The 20,746-nt window shown below is 38.8% G+C and overlaps 1 protein-coding gene across 2 annotated transcripts in view; it reads left to right on the forward strand.

Moving 5' to 3' along the window:
• The window catches only part of LOC132049995 (putative F-box/kelch-repeat protein At1g15680), a 27,843-nt gene extending 8,595 nt beyond the window's left edge, over positions 1 to 19,248 (forward strand). Inside the window, exons 1-2 of one of the 2 annotated variants that reach the window (XM_059440992.1) lie at positions 16,971 to 17,144; positions 17,205 to 19,248. In XM_059440992.1, the coding sequence (XP_059296975.1) occupies positions 18,250 to 19,137 (888 nt within the window). In that variant the 5' untranslated portion in view covers positions 16,971 to 17,144; positions 17,205 to 18,249 and the 3' untranslated portion in view covers positions 19,138 to 19,248. Of the gene's footprint in view, positions 1 to 16,970; positions 17,145 to 17,204 lie in introns of those variants that run through there. The other variant, XM_059440993.1, reaches the window with a different exon arrangement.
• Positions 19,249 to 20,746: the final 1,498 nt, after the last annotated feature.

Genomic DNA, 20,746 nt, shown 5'->3' on the forward strand with positions numbered 1-20,746 from the left:
AGTTCGGCAACCCATTACCCATTCATCACACACTAGCAGCCCAATAAAATTCAAGACCAGCCCATTTGAACAAAGTGGCCTCTTTCCAATTTTCCTAGACCTAATTCGTGTACCCTCATCACCGCTACACACCCCTCACTCTCTTTTCCATTTTACACAAGAATACACCAAGTTACAGCCATAGACAGACCTTTATCCGAGCTATTTTCGTGCAACTTCTCTCTCTCTCTCTCGGCGTCCTCGGCGGTCGAGTCAATGCAAGAGGCCAAGAAACTTTTTGATTTTTTTTCGATTCCCTAAGTCTGAGGAATCGATTTTCAGAGATAAAAAACACAACTTTTGTCTTCTTCCTATTTTTATGAAGGTTTCGATTTTTGCTAGCCATTGCCAGTTGTGGATGGGTCTATTTCAGTACAAGTTCTCACCTTTTGACGAAATCGGTAACCCCGATTCCGAGCTGTCCTTGAGGAGATCCGGTTGAGCAAAGAGCCAAAATAATTTTTTATAGAAATTGATGTTGCAAACGGCTATATTTCAAATCCGACCTTGAAATCCCGCTCAAAATCATTAACCCTAGCACTCTTCTTCCACCTATAAATATATCTCTAAACTCTTCAAAGAAAGGGAGGTTTTTTTTTAGCAACTTGAACACCCACAAAAACATCACTATACGATTGAAATCACGTATAGGATTTAGCTACTATCTTCTTTTTCAAAACTCTGTATTTTCTTTTCTGTTATTGCGGACTCATTTGGTTCGAGGTCTGAATCTATTCATAACGAGAGAGTAGATTCGACGCCGACGCCCTCGTCGCTGCACCGAAAAAGGGTAAAGTTCTTTTCTCCTGTTTTAAAAATCCGGTATTTTTGTGTGTTTATGTATATATTAGTTTAAATTTTATTTAGTCAAGGTTATATGCTAAGTATGCCAATCAAAGTATGTAGGATTTGTTTCGTTCTCGATATGTGTTTTGGTTCAGCTTAGCCTAGGTTCAGTTCTTTAACATATATTTAGCTTAGGTTAGTTATTAATGTGATTATGTGATTTGTCTGTAGGATAGTCGACTTTAACGAGCGTTATGTATTGCCCTGTGTTGATCTCAATCCTTTGACAAATGGTTTATGCTTAAACTTGATGCTTAATTTCAATTTTGAATCTGGTTCATGTGGAAAGATGAAAGGCTATGCAAATAGATTTCATTAACTTGTAGGCAAAATGTTGTGAGCAATTAGCATTATTCATCTCGTTGTTAGAATGCACTAAAACAGTTTAGTAGTGGGTAAAAACTGGTATTACATATTAAGTTGAGAAGCTGTTAGTTCCCCTTACATGACTTCATAGTTTGGCATTTTTGATAAGTTTTCGGTTCCCACGAAAAGAGTTTGGGTTGTGGTGTGTAGGCCTTGGTCAGCCCAGTTACGGTCGTTCGTAGTTTCGGAATCGTTTGGGAACAAAACTCTTTTGAAAGCAAAACTTTTATGCAACTTTTGAAATTTAGTCATACAAAGACATAAGATCCTTTCGGAACAAACCGTATACATAGTGTTTCAAATACAATCATATCAAGGACATACGGATCATAGCTTGACCATATCAAGGATGCCAACATCGCAAAGCAAATATGAATCACAAACATGTTCGGATTTTACGAATAGAATTACCCCAAGGCTCATAACGTATCATAGCTTAGCCATCTCTAAGACATGCCAAAAGAAGGAAAGGTAAGCTTTACATACCTTGATTGCTTCCTAAGCTAATCCAAACTCAAGTCCCGGCTTCTCAAAATCTACGACACGTCATTAGACACCAAACACTAGTCATAGGCACCTCGGAATCCCATTTTAAGCTCGCACTTTATTTACAAAAATTTGGGCAGCATTTTCCCTGTAAATTCAACACCTCGAGAATTTAACTCGGTCAAATTCATCAACAACAATACCACAAACATTCTAACAACATCAATATTCAATCCCAAATGCATTCTAACATTAATATTTCATTTCTACACAATTCGGCAACATTTCATTTATATTCAAATAACTACATACGATCAATTCAATACCAATGCTCATATATTTGATTACTAATCTGCAACCATCCACACATGATTTAAGAACATTCCAAGCAATCCATACAATATTCAAAACGACCCAACCAATAGGCCACTCCACCCGAAACTTTCCAAATGCCACAAGAATAACAACAATACGTTTCTTTCTTTCAATTTCATCAAATACATCAACGACCACATTTTACAACATCATTCATGTAAATATAAGAAACCACATTACCATTATGCTAACTTCTACATTAGCTTACAATTGATCCCAACCTCAACTTGTATCATCCAACGCCTGCATTTTCATTACATAACCCACAACACAACAACCAAATTACACTAAATAAAATTTGTTCATTCCTTACCAAACAACATAACCTATTTTCGGCCACCACCACCAATCCACACCTTCCATGATTTTCATCCATTTTCACACATTACAACAACACCCAAACAAGCTATATACAATTAATCCACTACTCTTATGCAACACACACTACACACGGCCAAGGCACAACACACACGGCCCAACTTCAACTTACCATATTTTATGAGTTTTCATTCATTTCTACATTCCACAATATGCACAAACCATACATAACATATAAAAATAAGGATTAAGTCTTACCTCTTCCACCCCACTTCTTTCTCGGCTAGAGTCCCACATGGCAACAACGAGCGGTTTTCTTGCTCCAACAACTACTGTGTTGACGAGGGCCTTTCAATTAGTAGGAAACATGGGAGAAAATATTTTTCCTTGATCATCACCCATGGTGAAATTGACCGGCCACCATGGCCGTTTTTCTCCTTCTTGTTCTTTCTTCCTTTTTCTTGAAACTTCTAGGAGGTGGAATGGTGAAATAAGATGACTTGGTCATCTTTTTATTGCAAATATTAGCCAACCATGTGGCCATGGCCCACATGTCACATGCAAGGCCACATGACCATTTTTTCATGAATTCTTAGTTTTCAAAACTTCATTTTTGACCCCAAATTTTCATGAAATGCTTAACTTTCCATAATTCACTTTTAACTCCAAATTTTCCTTATTCCAAATTTACCCCTAACATTCCACACCAATAAAAAGATGAATATGCAACTTATGCACTTTTAACAAAATCGAAAAAATTTACAACCTTGTCCTTAACTTGTCGCAACCGACTTAGAATATTCCAACGTACAAAGTACGGGGTATAACATCCTTTCCCCCTTTAGAACATTCGTCCTCGAATGTTCAACTAGTCGTATGGGGTCTTAAGGATTTCGACTTAAACTTTTCCTTCTTGTAATTCCCTTTACTCAACTTGTGGTATTCTAGGCACATTATCTCGTGTCGTCTCTTAATCTTTAACTCAAACCCCTTCTTATTCGTTCCATAGCTTTTTTTTCCTTTTCACACTTGAACTTTGTTATCCTGTCCAATTCGTGTCTCCCACATACTGCCACGTTGGTCGCCGGAATACACTGATTTGGTCACGTATGGAATATCACATACACACCTCTATATATACGTAGTTACTAGCATTTCGTTTGCAAAATATTTCCAAACGCTACTCAAACTCACCCTAGTTCTAAAACTGTGGTGCACTTTCTTTCTTTTCACCGGTCTAATCCGCCCCGTTCTACGCGGCCTCTTAGGGTTCCTGCCCACTCCGCAGACTCTAATTTTTCCTTAGGTTACTCTAATTTCCCATTTGCTTCTTACGTCTGAATTTGTAGAACTTTCAGAAAACTTCCCGGGTCACCCATCCTAAAATGCTCTCACTCCAAAGACGCTTAACTTTGGAACTCCGATGGAATACGGTGCTTTAATGCTAATAGGATCGCGTCCACTTCACCGTATGACCTTTATCACATAATCTGGAATAAGTCAAAGTCTCAACAGATCCCGGAATGTTCTCATTCCTCATCCTTTCTATAACCGAGTCTTTCATCGTCCCGTCACTTATAGTACTTGTATCCTTGGCTACACATGTCATGGGCTATTACTACACTGTTATCTCGCTTCCCTCTTATTTCCTTTTCTAGCCAATTTTATCCTTGACGTTTCACTACGGCCTTATCCATACGTTCATATCCGTCACATTTCTTTTCCTCTGCACTCTTGTCTTAATCATACTATTACTTCTTTTAGCTATAACTCGTCATAATTCATCCCTGCTTATCCAAATAACACTTCATCAAGATTATCATTTCTTAGTGTCACAGGCCCTTTTCCAATTTCTTTTATCCTGTCGATATCGACCTTCTAATTATTCTTATCCTTAATTTAGTAATCAACTTCTTTCTCGATGTTAGCCGTACTCGCAACTTACTCAAATCTTACCATTACGATGGACACGGCCTTTCAAGTCGCATTACAAACCCACATCTCATTTTCTCTTTATTTCTGGGAAGATTTCGGCAGAGTTTCCTCTGTATTTCTTACTATCTCAAAACCTGTACACGAAATACCAATAATGCCTCACGGGGCAATATACATATCATATCATATCGCATCGCACCACACAGGGCTCCCAATATCATCAACAGTACACAAATGATAAACATACCTCGTATGCCCAACTCAAACGGCACCTGTTACACTTTCTTGTTTACTTTCCCCCTTTAGTCTTCAACTTGTATTTCAATCACAACTTCAATATCTTTCCCGACATATATTTTCATACCTTTGCTTACCTGTGTGCTTAGTAACTTCCAACATCATCAATCCCTTTCTTCTATCGATCATTCTTCAGCTGCAATCACAAATCAGAGTAAGGAGTCCCATCTCCTATGACTTGGCTCTATGGCACGATCTCAGATGTGAAAGAAGAGTAACTACCCTAGATGCCCCGTAGCCTCCTGTTTATAAATGTGGCGCGCAACACACCATAAACAAGACTCTACTAGACACGACTTTGCAGACAACCCCTAGGACGAACTGCTCTGATACCAATTTATCACACCCTTAATCCGATAGGGTGTGATGGGCACCCGACCCTTACCTAGGGCCGAGCGAACCCGCAGACTTTCGTAATACTCATACTGGGCCCGCAAAACATAACATAAGCACGTAACGAAATTTTTTTTTTTCCGAAAACAAACATGCCTTTCATTTTTTTTCTTTTTCAAATCAAATAAAGCTAGCATCGTATGAAATCTGAACATATATGAAGTTCGTAACATAATGCATAATAATACATCGGCTTATATAGCCGCTTACAAAACCGACATATCACACACACGACATCGTCGCAAAGTCTCTACCAACATCTCGGATACCATACAAAGCACTTTCAGACTCGGCGGCACTCGTGAGGAAATGGAGCTCGCCAATCCGTGAACGTCCTCCGCTAACATCATCTGCTAATGCACATTGGTGCACCAAGGCTGCATGAAATGCGGCCGAAGAAAGGGGAGTCGGTACGAAATATGTCTTTAGTATGTAAAGCATGGGATATCGTAAACGAACCGTCTGAAACGGGGAGAACAGAAAAGTAATACAATAACGAAAACTCATAACACTTGCTTTCGAACCATAAATTATACGTGTCAATTCCATATTCAGCTCATCATGGGACTGAGGAACAGAGTCATAAAATCATTTCATACACATACATAGATATAACATGCCCCGGTCCTCTAGTGAGGGACGCGGTAGGTAAAACCATCAGATGCATATACATATGTCGTGCCTCGGCCCTTTAATGAGGGACGCGGTAGGTAAAACCATCAGATGCATATACATATGTCGTGCCCCGGCCCTTTAATGAGGGACGCGGTAAGTAAAATCATCATATCATATACATATAGCGGCCCCGCCCCCTCTAACGGGGACGCGGTATAAAATCATCATACGTGTACATGTAACGATGCCCCCCCCTAGCGAGGGGACGCGGTAAAAGGGGAATCATCATATGCCATCCTGGCCACCTCCTCCATATCATCATATCATATAACATGCCCCGGCCCCGCTAGCAAGGGACGCGGTAAATATAACGTGCCCCGGCCCTCTAGTGAAGGACGCGGTGAATAATGCAATGAAGTGCACGAATACGTGCCCCAACCCGGAACGGTACAAAGAGATAATAACGGCCTCGCACGAGCAGAGTAGTGAGAAACCATATGCACAAATCATCATATACATACCGTAACACATCATGACATCATAACTTATCATATGAGCCGACATTAACCGACGATGGGGATTGCCTAAACCAATGTGGGATTTGCCTAAACCAAAGGTGGAATTTGCCTCACCACTGGGTTTGCCCCACCACCGGCTCCGATTCCAACTGATCATATTCCAGAATACGTACATATAACATATAACGTGGCATAGATACACGATCCGAGCGAAAGGCCTCGGCGTACCGGACACATCATATTTCGTAATACACAAAGATGGCGCACAATATCATGGCCGGCTCCGGACTTGGCGAAAAATGTAACAACGTAATCTCTAGCCGAATCGTGAGTAACCGAATACGGCTTAAAACATTTTCAAAGACTCAATGTGTTAATCAAAACGAACCATCATTTATAAGCCAAAGCAGTAGTCAAATCAGATTTTCTTCCGAATATCACCCGGACATATCAAACCGTACTTTAGAAACCATAGTTACGTATCAAAATCATGTGCATGAAAATTCTTATTTCGACTCAATCGATAAATAAGTAATCATACTCGGGGTGAAAGATAGTCATATTGAATTTTTTTTCAAAATAGGTCGTTAGAACCAAACATAGAGAGTCATGCGGGACCCACGACGAGCGTCAACCCAATCGGGGCCCGCCATGAAAATTAAAGTCTTTACTCGTCATGAAATCATTTGCGAAGATATCAAAGCGATCCGAGCCCCTTTCGTGCCGGAAAATACCGGTATCTATGCCACGTTATATGTTATACGTACGTATTCGGAATATGATCGCTTGAATCGGAGTCGGTGGTGGGCAAACCCGGCTGGTGAGGCAAATTCCACACCGGTTTAGGCAAATCCCACATTGGTTTAGGCCAATCCCACGTCGGTTAATGTCGGCTCATATGATAAGTTATGATGTCATGACGTATGTGTTACGTATGTATATGATGATTTGTGCATATGGTTTCTCACTTCACGCGTGCGGTCGTTATTATCCCTTTCACTACGTCCCGGCCGGGCATGTATTCGTGCACTTCATTGTATTATTCACCACGTCCTCACTAGAGGGCCGGGCACGTTATATTTACCGCGTCCCTTGCTAGCGGGGGCGGGCATGTTATATGATATGATGATATGGAGGAGGTGGCCGGGATGGCATATGATGATTCCCCGCATCGCGTCCCTCACTAGAGGGGGCACGTTACATGTACATGCATATGATGATTTACTTACGCGTCCCCTCGTTAGAGGGCCACACGCTATATGTATATGATATGATGATTTTACTTACCGCGTCCCTCGTTAAAGGGCGGGGCACGGTATATGTATATGCATATGATGGTTTTACCTACCGCGTCCCCCGTTAAAAGGGCGGGGCACGACATATGTATATGCGTCGGTGTGTTTTACCGCGCGTCCTCACTAGAGGACCGGGGCATGTTATATCTATGTATGTGTATGAAATGATTTTATGACTCTGTTCCTCAGTCCCATGATGAGCTGAATATGGAATTGACACGTATAATTTATGGTTCGAAAGCAAGTGTTATGAGTTTTGGTTATTGTATTACTTTTCTGTTCTCCTCGTTTGATGCGGTTCGTTTACGATATCCCATGCTTTTACATACTCGCACATATTTCGTACCGACCCCCTTTCTTCCTCGGGCTGCATTTCATGCCGCGCAGTACCCACGATGAGTAGATGATGTTAGCGGAGGACGTTCCGGCTGGATTGCGCAGCTCCATTTCCTCCGGAGTGCTGCCGAGTCCGAGTGCTTTTGTACGGTATCTGATATGTTGGTAGAGACTTTGCAGACAGTGTCGTGTATGTGATATGTCAGTTTTGTAAGCGGCTATGTAAGCCGATGTATTATTATGCATTATGTTACGAACTTCATATGTTTACAGATTTCATACGAGCTGACATTAACCGATGTGGGATTGGCCTAAACCAATGTGGGATTTGCCTAAACCAGTGTGGAATTTGCCTCACCACTGGGTTTGCCCCACCACCGGCTCCGATTCCAACCGATCATATTCCGAATCACGTACATATAACATATAACGTGGCATAGATACACGATACCCCGTAGAAAGGGGGTCGCGCGTACCGACATCATATTTCGTAATACAAGATAGGGCGCACAATATCACGGGCTAGGCCCCCGGACTTGGCGAAAATGTAACAACGAGACGCACGAGCTGAATCGTGATAACCGAATACGCTTTAAAACATTTTCAAAGACTCAATAGGTTAATCAAAACGAACCATCATTTATAAGCCAAAGCGAGAGTCAAATCAGATTTTCTTCCGAATATCACTCGGGGACATATCAAACCGTACTTTAGAAACCATAGTTACGTATCAAAATCATGTGCATGAAAATTCTTATTTCAGACTCAATCGATAAATAAGTAATCATACTCGGGGGTCGGAAAGATAGTCATATTGAATTTTTTTTCAAAAATAGGTCGTTAGAACCAAACATAGAGAGTCGCGGGACCCACGGACGAGCGTCAACCCAATCGGGGCCCGCCTATGAAAATTAAAGTCTTTACTCGTCATGAAATCATTTGCGAAGATATCAAAGCGATCCGAGCCCCTTTCGGCCGGGTACTGTGTATCTATGCCACGTTATATGTTATATGTACGTATTCTGGAATATGATCAGTTGGAATCGGAGCCGGTGGTGGGGCAAACCCAGTGGTGAGGCAAATTCCACACTGGTTTAGGCAAATCCCACATTGGTTTAGGCCAATCCCACATCGGTTAATGTCGACCATATGATAAGTTATGATGTCATGATGTGTTACGGTATGTATATGATGATTTGTGCGTATGGTTTCTCACTACCTCGCTCGTGCGAGCCGTTATTATCCCTTTCACTACGTCCCGGCCGGCGCATGTATTCGTGCACTTCATTGTATTATTCACCACGTCCCTCACTGAGGGCCGGGCACGTTATATTTACCGCGTCCCTTGCTAGCGGGGCGGGACGCATGTTATATGATATGATGATATGGAGGAGGTGGCCGGGATGGCATATGATGATTCCCCTTTTATCGCGTCCCTCACTGTGAGGGCCTGGCACGTTACATGTACATGCATATGATGATTTTACTTACCGCGTCCCTCGTTAGAGGGCCGGGGCACGCTATATGTATATGATATGATGATTTTACTTACCGCGTCCCTCATTAAAGGGCCGGGGCACGACATATGTATATGCATATGATGGTTTTACCTACCGCGTCCCCCATTAAAGGGCCGGGGCACGACATATGTATATGCATCTGATGGTTTTACCTACCGCGTCCCTCACTAGAGGACCGGGGCATGTTATATCTATGTATGTGTATGAAATGATTTTATGACTCTGTTCCTCAGTCCCATGATGAGCTGAATATGGAATTGACACGTATAATTTATGGTTCGAAAGCAAGTGTTATGAGTTTTGGTTATTGTATTACTTTTCTGTTCTCCTCGTTTCAGTACGGTTCTGTTTACGATATCCCATGCTTTACATACTCAGTACATATTTCGTACTGACCCCCTTCTTCCGGGCCGCATTTCATGCCGCGCAGGTACCCATGACAGATGAGTAGATGATGTTAGCGGAGGACGTTCAAATGGATTGGCGAGCTCCATTTCCTCCGAGTGCCGCCGAGTCCGAGTGCTTTGTGTGGTATCTGAGATGTTGGTAGAGACTTTGCAGACGTTGTCGTGTATGTGATATGTCAGTTTTGTAAGCGGCTATGTAAGCCGATGTATTATTATGCATTATGTTACGAACTTCATATGTTTACAGATTTCATACGATGCTAGCTTTATTTGAATTGAAAAAAAAATGAAAGGCATGTTTGTTTTCGAAAAAAAAATTTGTTACGTGCTTATGTTATGTTTTGCGGGCCCAGTATGAGTATTACGAAAGTCTGCGGGTTCGCTCGGCCCTAGGTAAGGGTCGGGTGCCCATCACACCCTATCGGATTAAGGGTGTGACAAGCCCTTTTCTTCTCGTAATTTTATTTCTCTTTTAGTTGTTAGAATATGAAGTTTGAACTTGTTTTGTGGTTGTCCATGTTAATGAAATCATGTGTTTCCTTAATATTAGAAACCATATCACCAAATATTTTCTATACTTCTGTCTTTGATCAAAGTACTCATATTCCGTTTTTTTTTTTTTTTTTTTTTTTTTTTTTTTTTTGTCGACAAATGCCTTATATATGACTACATTTGTGGCATAGATGGAACCACGCCTAGAATTTTACCAAAATTTTATGTGTAGGATTATTCTACTTTTGAAATCACATTTGCAAGATCTTAAAATCTGTTTTGTGCACGCTACGTTTTAGAGGATTTTAAGTTTTTATATGGTTATTAGTACAATCAAATGTTGCTGGTTTGCTTTTCTTCTTGCGTTAAGGGAAAAATGGTTACGATGTAATGTTCGGCTTGCCATTGTCTGACAGTAAATGCTTAGAAATGTCTTAGAAAGCATGTTTATGGGTTCCGTTGGTTCACCTGCATATCCGCTGGAATAAAAAAAAAACATGCTGCTACCTTTGTCTTCATATTGTATTAGGAACACTGATTTTGGGAGGTATTTTCATAAATTGATTACTAAGTTGAATAGAAAAATGAATGACACCGTGACTTAAGAACTGTACATGTTCTTTATAGGAAATTGACTTATGAAATTCTATACTTGTATTATGCATAAGTACTGAAAATTTCCCTTCTCCATGACAGTAGGAAGTATTGGACGTTTGTTTGTTTCACTTCTCCTATGGCCATTAGAGAGCATGTTCTTTTGGTTTCAAAGTTACGTAAAATGAGGACACTTTAATCTAATTAAGTGCACTGCTTGGACAACGTATTTTGGGATAATTACTAGCATGTTTGCCTTGCTTTCTTTCATTATGTGAAAATATGCCAGTTTGCAGAATATGCACGGTTTGAATGATGGAGTGATTCTATTTTTACTTATATGTTCTCTACATTTGATATAAGAATTAGATTTCCTCTCTCCACTCTCACTGTTACTTTTCTTTGTTTGCATGACCACCGGAGCCGATGAGTCCTATTTTGAGACTCAACGACGCCGCTATCATAAGGAGTCCGCACATCCACATCCTCTCTTGCTCGTTTCCATCCTTACATCGCTTTAAAAGCGAACCATAAAAAATCTAATCTTGCTATTGGGAGCCCAGTTTGGCTGTTGATTATTTTCACTTTGTTTGTTTAATTGTTGGGTGCGACTAACACTTTTATCTTATGTGATTATTAATTTGCTAGCCAAGTTGATTTATGACTTACAGTTTGTCGAATATGATTCTTTGGATATGTTTTAAGATTACAAATCCAAATCAATATTTCGAGTTTGAATATAAAACTACTTCGGTTTGGAGCATTTGAATAGAAAAGGACTTTCTCAAAACTATTTTCCTAGTATATCGTCCTTTCCAAAAGTATTTGAAGTCTGCTGTGATAATTTGAACTTGAATTTACTAACTTTTTAAGTTGTTTTCCTACAGGTGCAAGTATAATATTTTTAAAAGAGCCAACTTTGTTAAAATTGGACCTTCGAGTCAAAATTTGTGTGGTCTCATGTTTGAAAAAGTTAGATAATTCTAATCTTAACCCATGCATCAGATATCGGCTAATCAAACACCCTCACTTTTGACAAAGCCGCTTAAATAATTATCTTATTACTTGGCTAGAAATTTTACATACCCACCTAGTAATCCTTTTTTTAAAAAAACAATAGTATTTTTTTTTCTTTACTTCAGCGAGCTTTAGTCTTATCTAATTAAGTCCGGTCAGTTAACCATTGTTAATGGATCTTAAAGGATGCCTAATACCTTTCCTTTGGATTAATTGAACCCTTACCTAGAATCTTAAGTTTCGTAGACTTTAAAACGGAGTAACTTTAGACAATTACTTTAATCAACTTTAGGTGTCCTAATTCACCATAATAATTAGGTGGCGACTCCTTAACTACAATTAACCCCGGAATTACCGGGATGTTGTAAATCATTTTGACTCCGATTAAAATGGGGTATAACAAATGCAGGTGTGAAACCAATAAGTGAGCCATGAAGCAGTGGATAAGAAAGCTTATAAGACCTTGTTAGGGAAAGTTCAGCATAGAGGTTTCGCAATGACAGGAATGATAGCAAGCATGAGGGAAGAGGAAGTCAACTCGAAAAAGAAATCAGAGAAAGGTGACATAGCAAAGTAATGGCGGAGAATTGAGATCACAAATGATATTTTGGCTGGATGTAAAAGACCAAGACTACGGAAAGATGAATGACTAAATAGAACGATTGTTAGGAAAAGGATCGGCGATAATAAGGATGAGAGGGAATGAGTAGAATAAGTGTTGGAAGCGAAGAATGGATTGTATAGAAGTAATATATTTTGAAGGACAAAGCGGTACTGAGTTAAGAATAGGGTTCCTTGTGCGAGGAATAAAGGATTAATTATAAAACGGAGTAAGTATGGGTATAGAAAGAAAAGGAAACATGTGAAGTACACAAGCTTAAGAAGTAGTCGTATTATGAGAAAGGGAAGATGCGTCTCCTACGGATACCCTATACTAAGACAGAACAAGTAAAGTACATAAAGGAATAAGATGGAAAGAAAAATGTGGCTATGAGTTATGAGTTCACCACATGACGATAAAGCGATAAAGTAAGGCTATCACCAATGACAAGTAAAGATATGATTATGATTGGCTTCGAAATCAATGCTGAGTACAACACAAGAATAAAAGAGTATGAGGTACAAGGGGCATTAGTTGTGTATGAGACTTAGATCCTTGATAAGACAGATGGCGGTTTAAGGGAAATGCATTTACGGTTGCTATAAGTCGATTACGGGAAAGAGAGAAATAACTTGAGATGGAAAGAAAAGGGGAAGATGACGCTACCAGTGAATGCTGACTATTGAAGAATGGGATAAGTGACACTACATGGATGGTACAGACGGTTAGACATACTATTATTTTGAGTATCCCCATGGGACAGAGCTGTTAATTGGAGCGGATGTAGGCATCGACTCATAATTAACGATTGAGCTAAGCAAAGTACATCCTTGCTTGGGGTGCTATGTCGGCGGATTCTCGGGTTACGTAATCGCAAGATGAGTATGTTAAGACTTCACACATGAATTACGGCTATAAATTACGGGAAATGGCATGAATATGATGTAGTACAATAAGGGAATTGAGGAAAAAACGACGTGAGTTCAAGGTGGAAGTGAGGTAATGGATTTGAGAATAGTACAAGTGAGACCCCTAAAGGGGGGAAGTGAGTAAGGAAAATATAAGTGTAGAGATTAAAACGATGAATCCTAAGATGTGACAAGTATAGACCCTAAAACAAGAAGTGAGAGATATACGGAAATGGTATAGTTGTTATCGTTATACATTTCAGTATGGACATGAAGTGAATCGATGAAAGGAACGTATTAGGCTTGAGATTGAAAGTAAGGATTGAAGATCGAAATGTGGATTTGTTTTGAAGGCACCGTAAGGTAAGAATCATAAGGAGGGAGCGAGTGAATAGAATGCAAAGATTCTAAACGCACTCAGATATGAAAAACAGATGTAGTTTGAAGTGAGAATTTTTGTAAAAGCAAGTTTAATAAAATCTAAGGGTTAGTCAGCAAAGGAATAGAGTGATTGAAGGGTATCTTTTGAGATTGGACTGAAAATAATTCGTGAGGAAGAAAAGAAATTGAACAATATTCCAGTAAAAGGGACAAAGATTGACAAGATATTGGAATAACTACGATGCTTACTATGGTATGATCACCCAGTAAAGGGAGACTACAAAACAAAACGAGCTGGACAATTGAATGATTAGGTCGTAGAAAATAGATGCAATAGTGCATCGATTATGATAGCATTAAAGGAAGAAGATCATTGAAGAAGGGATTCAAGATATTCCAGGTGTAAGTATACGAATTACCGATAGCCAGACTTAGCATAAGGACCCTTATTAAATGAAAAAGAAAAGAGAGAATCGAGTAAAGCGTAGGGTGAAAGGAAATTTTGGTGTTATACCAACTGGAAAATAAAATACAGCAATGATCGACCCAGTCGCTATAGAAGGAACGCAAGGGATGACGATGCTACGAGTTCAAAAGAATGGGTACTAAAGGAAAAAAAAAGTATTAGCGGTGGAATTGTGTCCTAATGGCATTACGGTTTATACGAGAGAAGAAGAAGAAAAGCGACAGGTGATAAAGGTTATAGAATTGTCTATGGTAAGATATGATAACCAAGAAGCAGATAAGGAAGAGAGTAAGAGTATGACAAGATAAGTCAAGAGAGATAATAAGAAGGACATAGTAAACATATGAGATATATAGAACAAAGTGATGATATCGCGAGACAAAGAAGGTTTTGAATAAGAATGGAAGAGTTGATAGTGACTATGACGTGAGTTTCGTCTTATTTTAACATTCGAGGACGAATGTTCAAAAGGGGGGAAGGATGTTACATCCCGTATTTTCGTGCGTTAAGTTGCATCATAGGTTAGTCACATAAGCTCAAGGACAAGATTATGTTTGAAGTTATAAATGTTTATGTTATGTTCAACAAGTTATAAGTAAGTGCCGCGAAGGTTGGAGGTTAAACGAATAGGAGAAAAAAAATTTGCTAAGTTTGGGATGTTGAATAAGTTATACAGACTGTATGGAGTTTTGGACATATCCAAGTATGCAAATAAAGATATCGATGTATAAAAATTTTAGGTCTCGAAATAATTTCCGCGGATGAACGATCAAACGAATGCTACGGTGAAGGCGGTGAAACGATCTTTACGGTCCGACTTTGGAGCAACTATATAAAGGGGTTTAACCCCTCATTTTCAGCCAAGAAACCACCCCAAAAAAATTTCCCAAAAATTCTAGAGAGTTCTCCAACCTTCCCTCCATTAAATTTCAACGCGAGTTAAGTAAAAATCTCCGAATTCGGGTTCCGCCGGCGTATAGTTACGATTATAATATTGTGTTGCGGTGAATTTGTGGCTTGGGAGTAAGGCAAGTATTGGAGATATCGCGGTATTAGCGGAAGTAAGGTACGAATCTTTCTCTTTTGGTATCATTTAAGGCTTATTTACGGAGATAAATTTATGGAATAATTATGTAGCGATTTCGTTTGTGGAGGAGTTGGAGAAAATATCATGTGGAGTATTTGATGGAATATTTTGGTAGTAATGAGGTTGTTGTTTTTTCTGTTGTTGTTATTGGTTGTTGATTGTTGGTATTGAGAATTCGGGCTAGGCATATAAATAGGGGAGATGCTATCCGAATTTCGGCAGACCTTAAAAGGAATTTATCTAGAGACTTAAGATAAGAGTGTGACAATGAGCCTAATGATAATACGAATGGTTGCCTATGTAGATTATGAGATGACGAACGATCCTAAATAAATCGTGCGACAAGAAGTAAGTTGGAAAGTCGGAGAGTAAGCTCCAAAGGTATGTTAAGGCTCGTCCCTTTCTTTCAAAGGCATGATTCCCATGGTACGATTTCATAAATGTTTCCATAATTTTTTTTGTTTTTAAAAGTTAGAAGTTTATGACTCCAAGGCATGATTCCTTTCCCGATAATCCATAAATATTTTCCAAAATGTCGTATTTTCTAAACCAGAGATTTATGATTCTGTGAGCTCTTATGATAACAACGATGAACATGTTTTTATGATGATAATGATGATGTCAAAGATGAGAATATTTTCTATGATGGTTATGATGATGACGATCTTATGGTTAAAAGTCTCAAGTTATGAGATCAATGATTCTATGAGATTATTGAGCTTATTTCATGATTATGTCGATTTTATTCATTGTTGTTGATCTCGCCTTATAATAATTGTTCCTTCAAGGTGAGATATAGCGACGATGATTGCTCCATAATATAAATCGGAGGTTACCGACCTTACGTCACTCTGATAGAGTCGTAGCTTTTATTTGGCTCTCATGCATGTTATATATATACATGTATGTATTTTACTACACCGAGCCGCGCTATAGTCGGTCGGGTACGGCACCTATTGTGCAACCACTGATCAGTTGGTACTACACACCGAGTCCCGAAAGGGCCGGGTACGTTACACACCAAGTCCCGAAAGGGCCGGGTACGTTATGATGATGATATTATATATATGTATGTAAGAAAAAGTTTTTTTTTTTAAAGCTGAGCATGCATGACATCCGCCTTATGAGGTATCCAGATGTACAGTTATCTCTCTTATTCCATGTTACCTTCCATATCTATATTATGTTGTTATTCATGCCTTACATACTCAGTACATTATTCGTACTGACGTCCCTTCTTGTGGACGCTGCGTTTCATGCCACGCAAGTGTATACAGATGAGTAGAGGACATTAGTAGAAGATGTTCCAGCTGGATTGGCGAGCTCCATTTCCTTCCGGAGTGTTGCTGAGTCAGAGTATCTATGTTATGGTATCTTGATTTATGTTAGAGACTTTGCAGACAGAGTCACGTATATAACATGTCAGTCTTGTAAGCGGCTCTGTAAGCCGATGTATCATTATGCATTATGTTACAAATTTCATATGTTTACAGATTTGACTTGATTTGAGAAAGACGAAAAGCATGTTTTTTGAAAAGCTTTCATCATGCACTCATTTCATGATTTAAGAGTCTAGTAAGATTATGAGTATAACAAGAACCAGCCGGTTCGCTCGGCCCTATAAGTAAGGGTCGGGTGCCCATCCTGCCCTATCAAAAGTTGGGGTGTGACATCTATTCCCAATTCCGGTATGTTCAGATGAGCTGAGTTGAGCTGGGATACGTTGTTGGGCTGTTTCGATTCCATTTAGTTGTCCTAATTGTTGATTACATGCTTAATTTGAACTACAGCCAAACCTCCCTATAACAGCATCGTTGGGTCTGAAATTTTTCAGTTGTTATAGAGAATGGTTGTTATACACCTATAACAGCATTGACATTTAAATAATACTTGGCTATTATAGGCAAAAAAGATCCATAAAATCTATTTTTCATTTTTAATTGTCAAATTCTAAGCTTAATCACATACAACGAAGGAAAATCGTTTAATGATGAAAATATATATATTCATATGATGTTTTTTTGTCATAAATAGTATATTAAATGATCAAATATTTGGTCAAAATTTATACACTTATTATTGGTAATCATATATAGTCTATTTTTGTAAAGATGTTTAATTATTATATTACCAAAATAAGAAAATAGCTGTTAGATGGGGGTAATTTTACAAAGTCCGTACTATTATAAAGTTGGTTGTTGCTGTTATAGGTGAAATGTTGTTATAGAGAAGTAAAATATAACATAAAAAATCGGTTCCGAAAAAACTTGGCTGTTATAGAGAGATGTTATTATATGCGGGTGCCGTTATAGAGAGGTCTGACTGTATTTCCTTTTCGTTATTGGATTGATCTGTTAGTTTGTTTCCAAGAAATTGAATTGTAACTCAGCTGAGTTGATCTGAATTCTATTGCAATTGGTAATTCCATAGTGAGTTCATTAATTCCTCGATTTAGCAAATTAAGCAAGTTCAACTAGGTGGAGACGAATTTCACAAGAAGAGTGAAAACAAATTATCTGGGGCTGGTTCATGAGTTTGAGACTGGCTATATTCCAGATTGGTTCTTGTTGGAAGTCCTATCACGATTGCCTTTGAAATGCGTTTTTAGGTTCAAATGTGTATCGAAGCAGAGGCTTTATTTTATTTCGGACCCTTCTTTTGTGAACTTGTACATTTCTCGAGTTTCTTTGTCACATAAGCCACAACCATGGACCGTTCTTAGTCACCGTCTGCATGCTAAAGGCACAAAGTTCATCACTTATGATCCCCCATTAATGCTGGACGACATGTTAGAAGAAAATGATCTGATTGAGTACCCCAGTAGTTTATCATGTCATCTTCATTTTCCTCCTTCTCAACCACGACCTTCTGTGCTTGAACGCTATGATATCGTAGCAATTAATGACGGAGTAGTGTTGTATGGACGAATTGTGTATTAGGAGAATTACATCAATCACATGACAGATTATCATATGTATAACCCTATCACACAGCAGTGTATTGCCTTTCCTCCACCACTTTTGTGCTTTCGGTTTGTCAGTACTGGTTTTCTTACCCAAATTGAAGGGGGAACATTGAAGAGCTATAAAGTGGTGCGATTTGATTGTCAATTAAGGGAGTCCCATAACCTCAAGTTTGAGATATTCTATTCTGAAACTGGAAGCTGGAGGAGTGTTGTTGTGCACAGTGACCAAGCCATTCAGATTACCTGGCTAAGAATGCCTTTGTCCTTCAGTGGAATGTTACATTGGATTGACCGTTCGCTTGGGATTATGGCATGTGATCCTTGCAGGGCTTCCAGTCAGTGTGGCATCATTGGACTTCCACCTGACATTGACAAGCAATGTAAAAACTACAAAAATAATGGATTTCATAGTTTGTGCAACGTGCATCAGGGTCGATTGAGGTACTTTGAGGTGTCTCTTGCACCCTCGGATCCCTTTGGGTTTTCAGGTTTTTCTCTATGGGTACTTGATGATTATGACTCTGCTACTTGGTCTTTGCAGCACAGACCTAGGGTTACTGATGTCTTGTTTGGTGATATCTTAACTCGCCAGGGGTTAACTGGATCATGTCTTGTTCCTCTTGCCTTCCATCCATTTGATGGAAACATTGTTTGCCTGAGATTAGGGGTCTATATTGTCACATACAATGTCAAGACTTTAAAATTGGAGGCTTGTGGTAATCCAATCGCTACTGAATATTGCTTGTGCGAAACAAGAGGATGGTTGTCCTGGTGTGCACGAATACCTTCAAAATTAGCATTCTTGTACGTTCTTCCTCCATCGCCAATTTCTATCCCGAATAATCTTTCCACAGGACAGAAGGAGGAACATGGTGTTTAGTAGACCTACTTAAAAAAATAGAGAACTAGCCAATGTTTGTCTGAATCTAGACTTTATGCTTATCGAATTGGTGAGGCTGCTTGCTCTAGCTACCTGTATTTAGCATGGACATATTGTTTCTTTACCAATTTGCTTACTATCGTTATGTCTTTTGCATGCTGTTAAATCTCACTCAGTAGCTAGGTATCAGAAACCAGCATTTTCTTACAAGTTAAATAGGGTCTAAACTGAAATGGCTCAGTATATAATGATACGTGCTTTATTATTTTCCTTTTTTAGAGAAAAAAGAAAGAAGCGAATAAAATATTACTTGAAAATTTGATACAACAACACAAGAAAAGTCTCAAACTGATATGCAAAATTTATCCAAAAGGATAAGTTTGAAGGATCCTTTAAATTTGCTTGAATCATGTTGAAAGTGTACTTTTATTTGCATGAATTATGCTGACGGTGTACTGTTATTGTCAAAATGAATTATGTGCCTAAACTGAGTATAATTCACAAACTCAAACTGAAACCTTCATAAAGGACTTAAGAACAGGAAAAAGAATTGCGTTCTTGAAAGAAGATAGCTCTCTTTCTAATTCACAACGGCTAGAAACATATCAAAAATCTAATGTTTCACACCTTCCTAAAACATGTCTCCAAATCTGAGCATGTTTCTTACAGAACAAATGTGGGGCTCACCTTCAATTCTACAACCTCATCCTTTGCCGTTTCCTAAATCTTCCGCAATAATTCAGACATCGTGACTTCCACACCATATTTTTTTCGCTATTTTCACATCCAAAAGCGACAATCTACCTTCTAATTCTTTAAATTTTTTTCTCATAAGTCTTCATTTGATAGAATTTCTGATTTTAACTTTTTGACTCCTCTATTTCTCTTTCCAGCTAATAGTCAACTTATATATTTAGGGCTCGTTTGGTTGGAAACAACTTTTCCCAGGATAACTAATCTCGGGATAAGTTATCCTGGGATTAGTTATTCCATCCTCAAGGTGGGATAAAATAACACTCTAATCCCAGGATAACTAATCCCGGGATTAGTTATCCCGAGTTTTTTTTCCAACCAAACGTGGGATAAGACGGTACTAATTTTTATCCTGGGACTATTTTTCTTTATCTATCATACCAAACGAGCCCTTAGTATGTTGATTTACAAGTTTTAATCCACTCTTACCCCAAAATGGTAGGGGTAAGATCTGCGTACGTCCTACCTTCCCCAGACTCCATTTGTGGGATTACACTGAGTATGTTGTTGTTGATTTACAAGTTCTAATCCAATTACCTTATGACAACACTCATCAGATTGTTTCTCCCTATTAATGAACAAATTGTTCTATTCTTCAAACTTAGTAATATATTCAATTGATTGTTTACATTTCCAATGAAAACCATTCAATTCTTTTTTTGATCAATTTCTTCCATCCTCAAGAGGTTGGAAGCTTTTTATATGCATATAATTCAATATACAATGCAGATGAGTTTAACTCACTGCACCTACTTAAGAATGGAACAGGCTCCATTCTATCCCCACAATACAGATGTTTTAATGAGGTTTCATTCTAGTCCCCAATTTGCAAGAATATCCGCCACTTTGTTTCCTT

Source organism: Lycium ferocissimum, chromosome 3, assembly GCF_029784015.1.
Source record: "Lycium ferocissimum isolate CSIRO_LF1 chromosome 3, AGI_CSIRO_Lferr_CH_V1, whole genome shotgun sequence".
NCBI lineage: Eukaryota > Viridiplantae > Streptophyta > Magnoliopsida > Solanales > Solanaceae > Lycium > Lycium ferocissimum.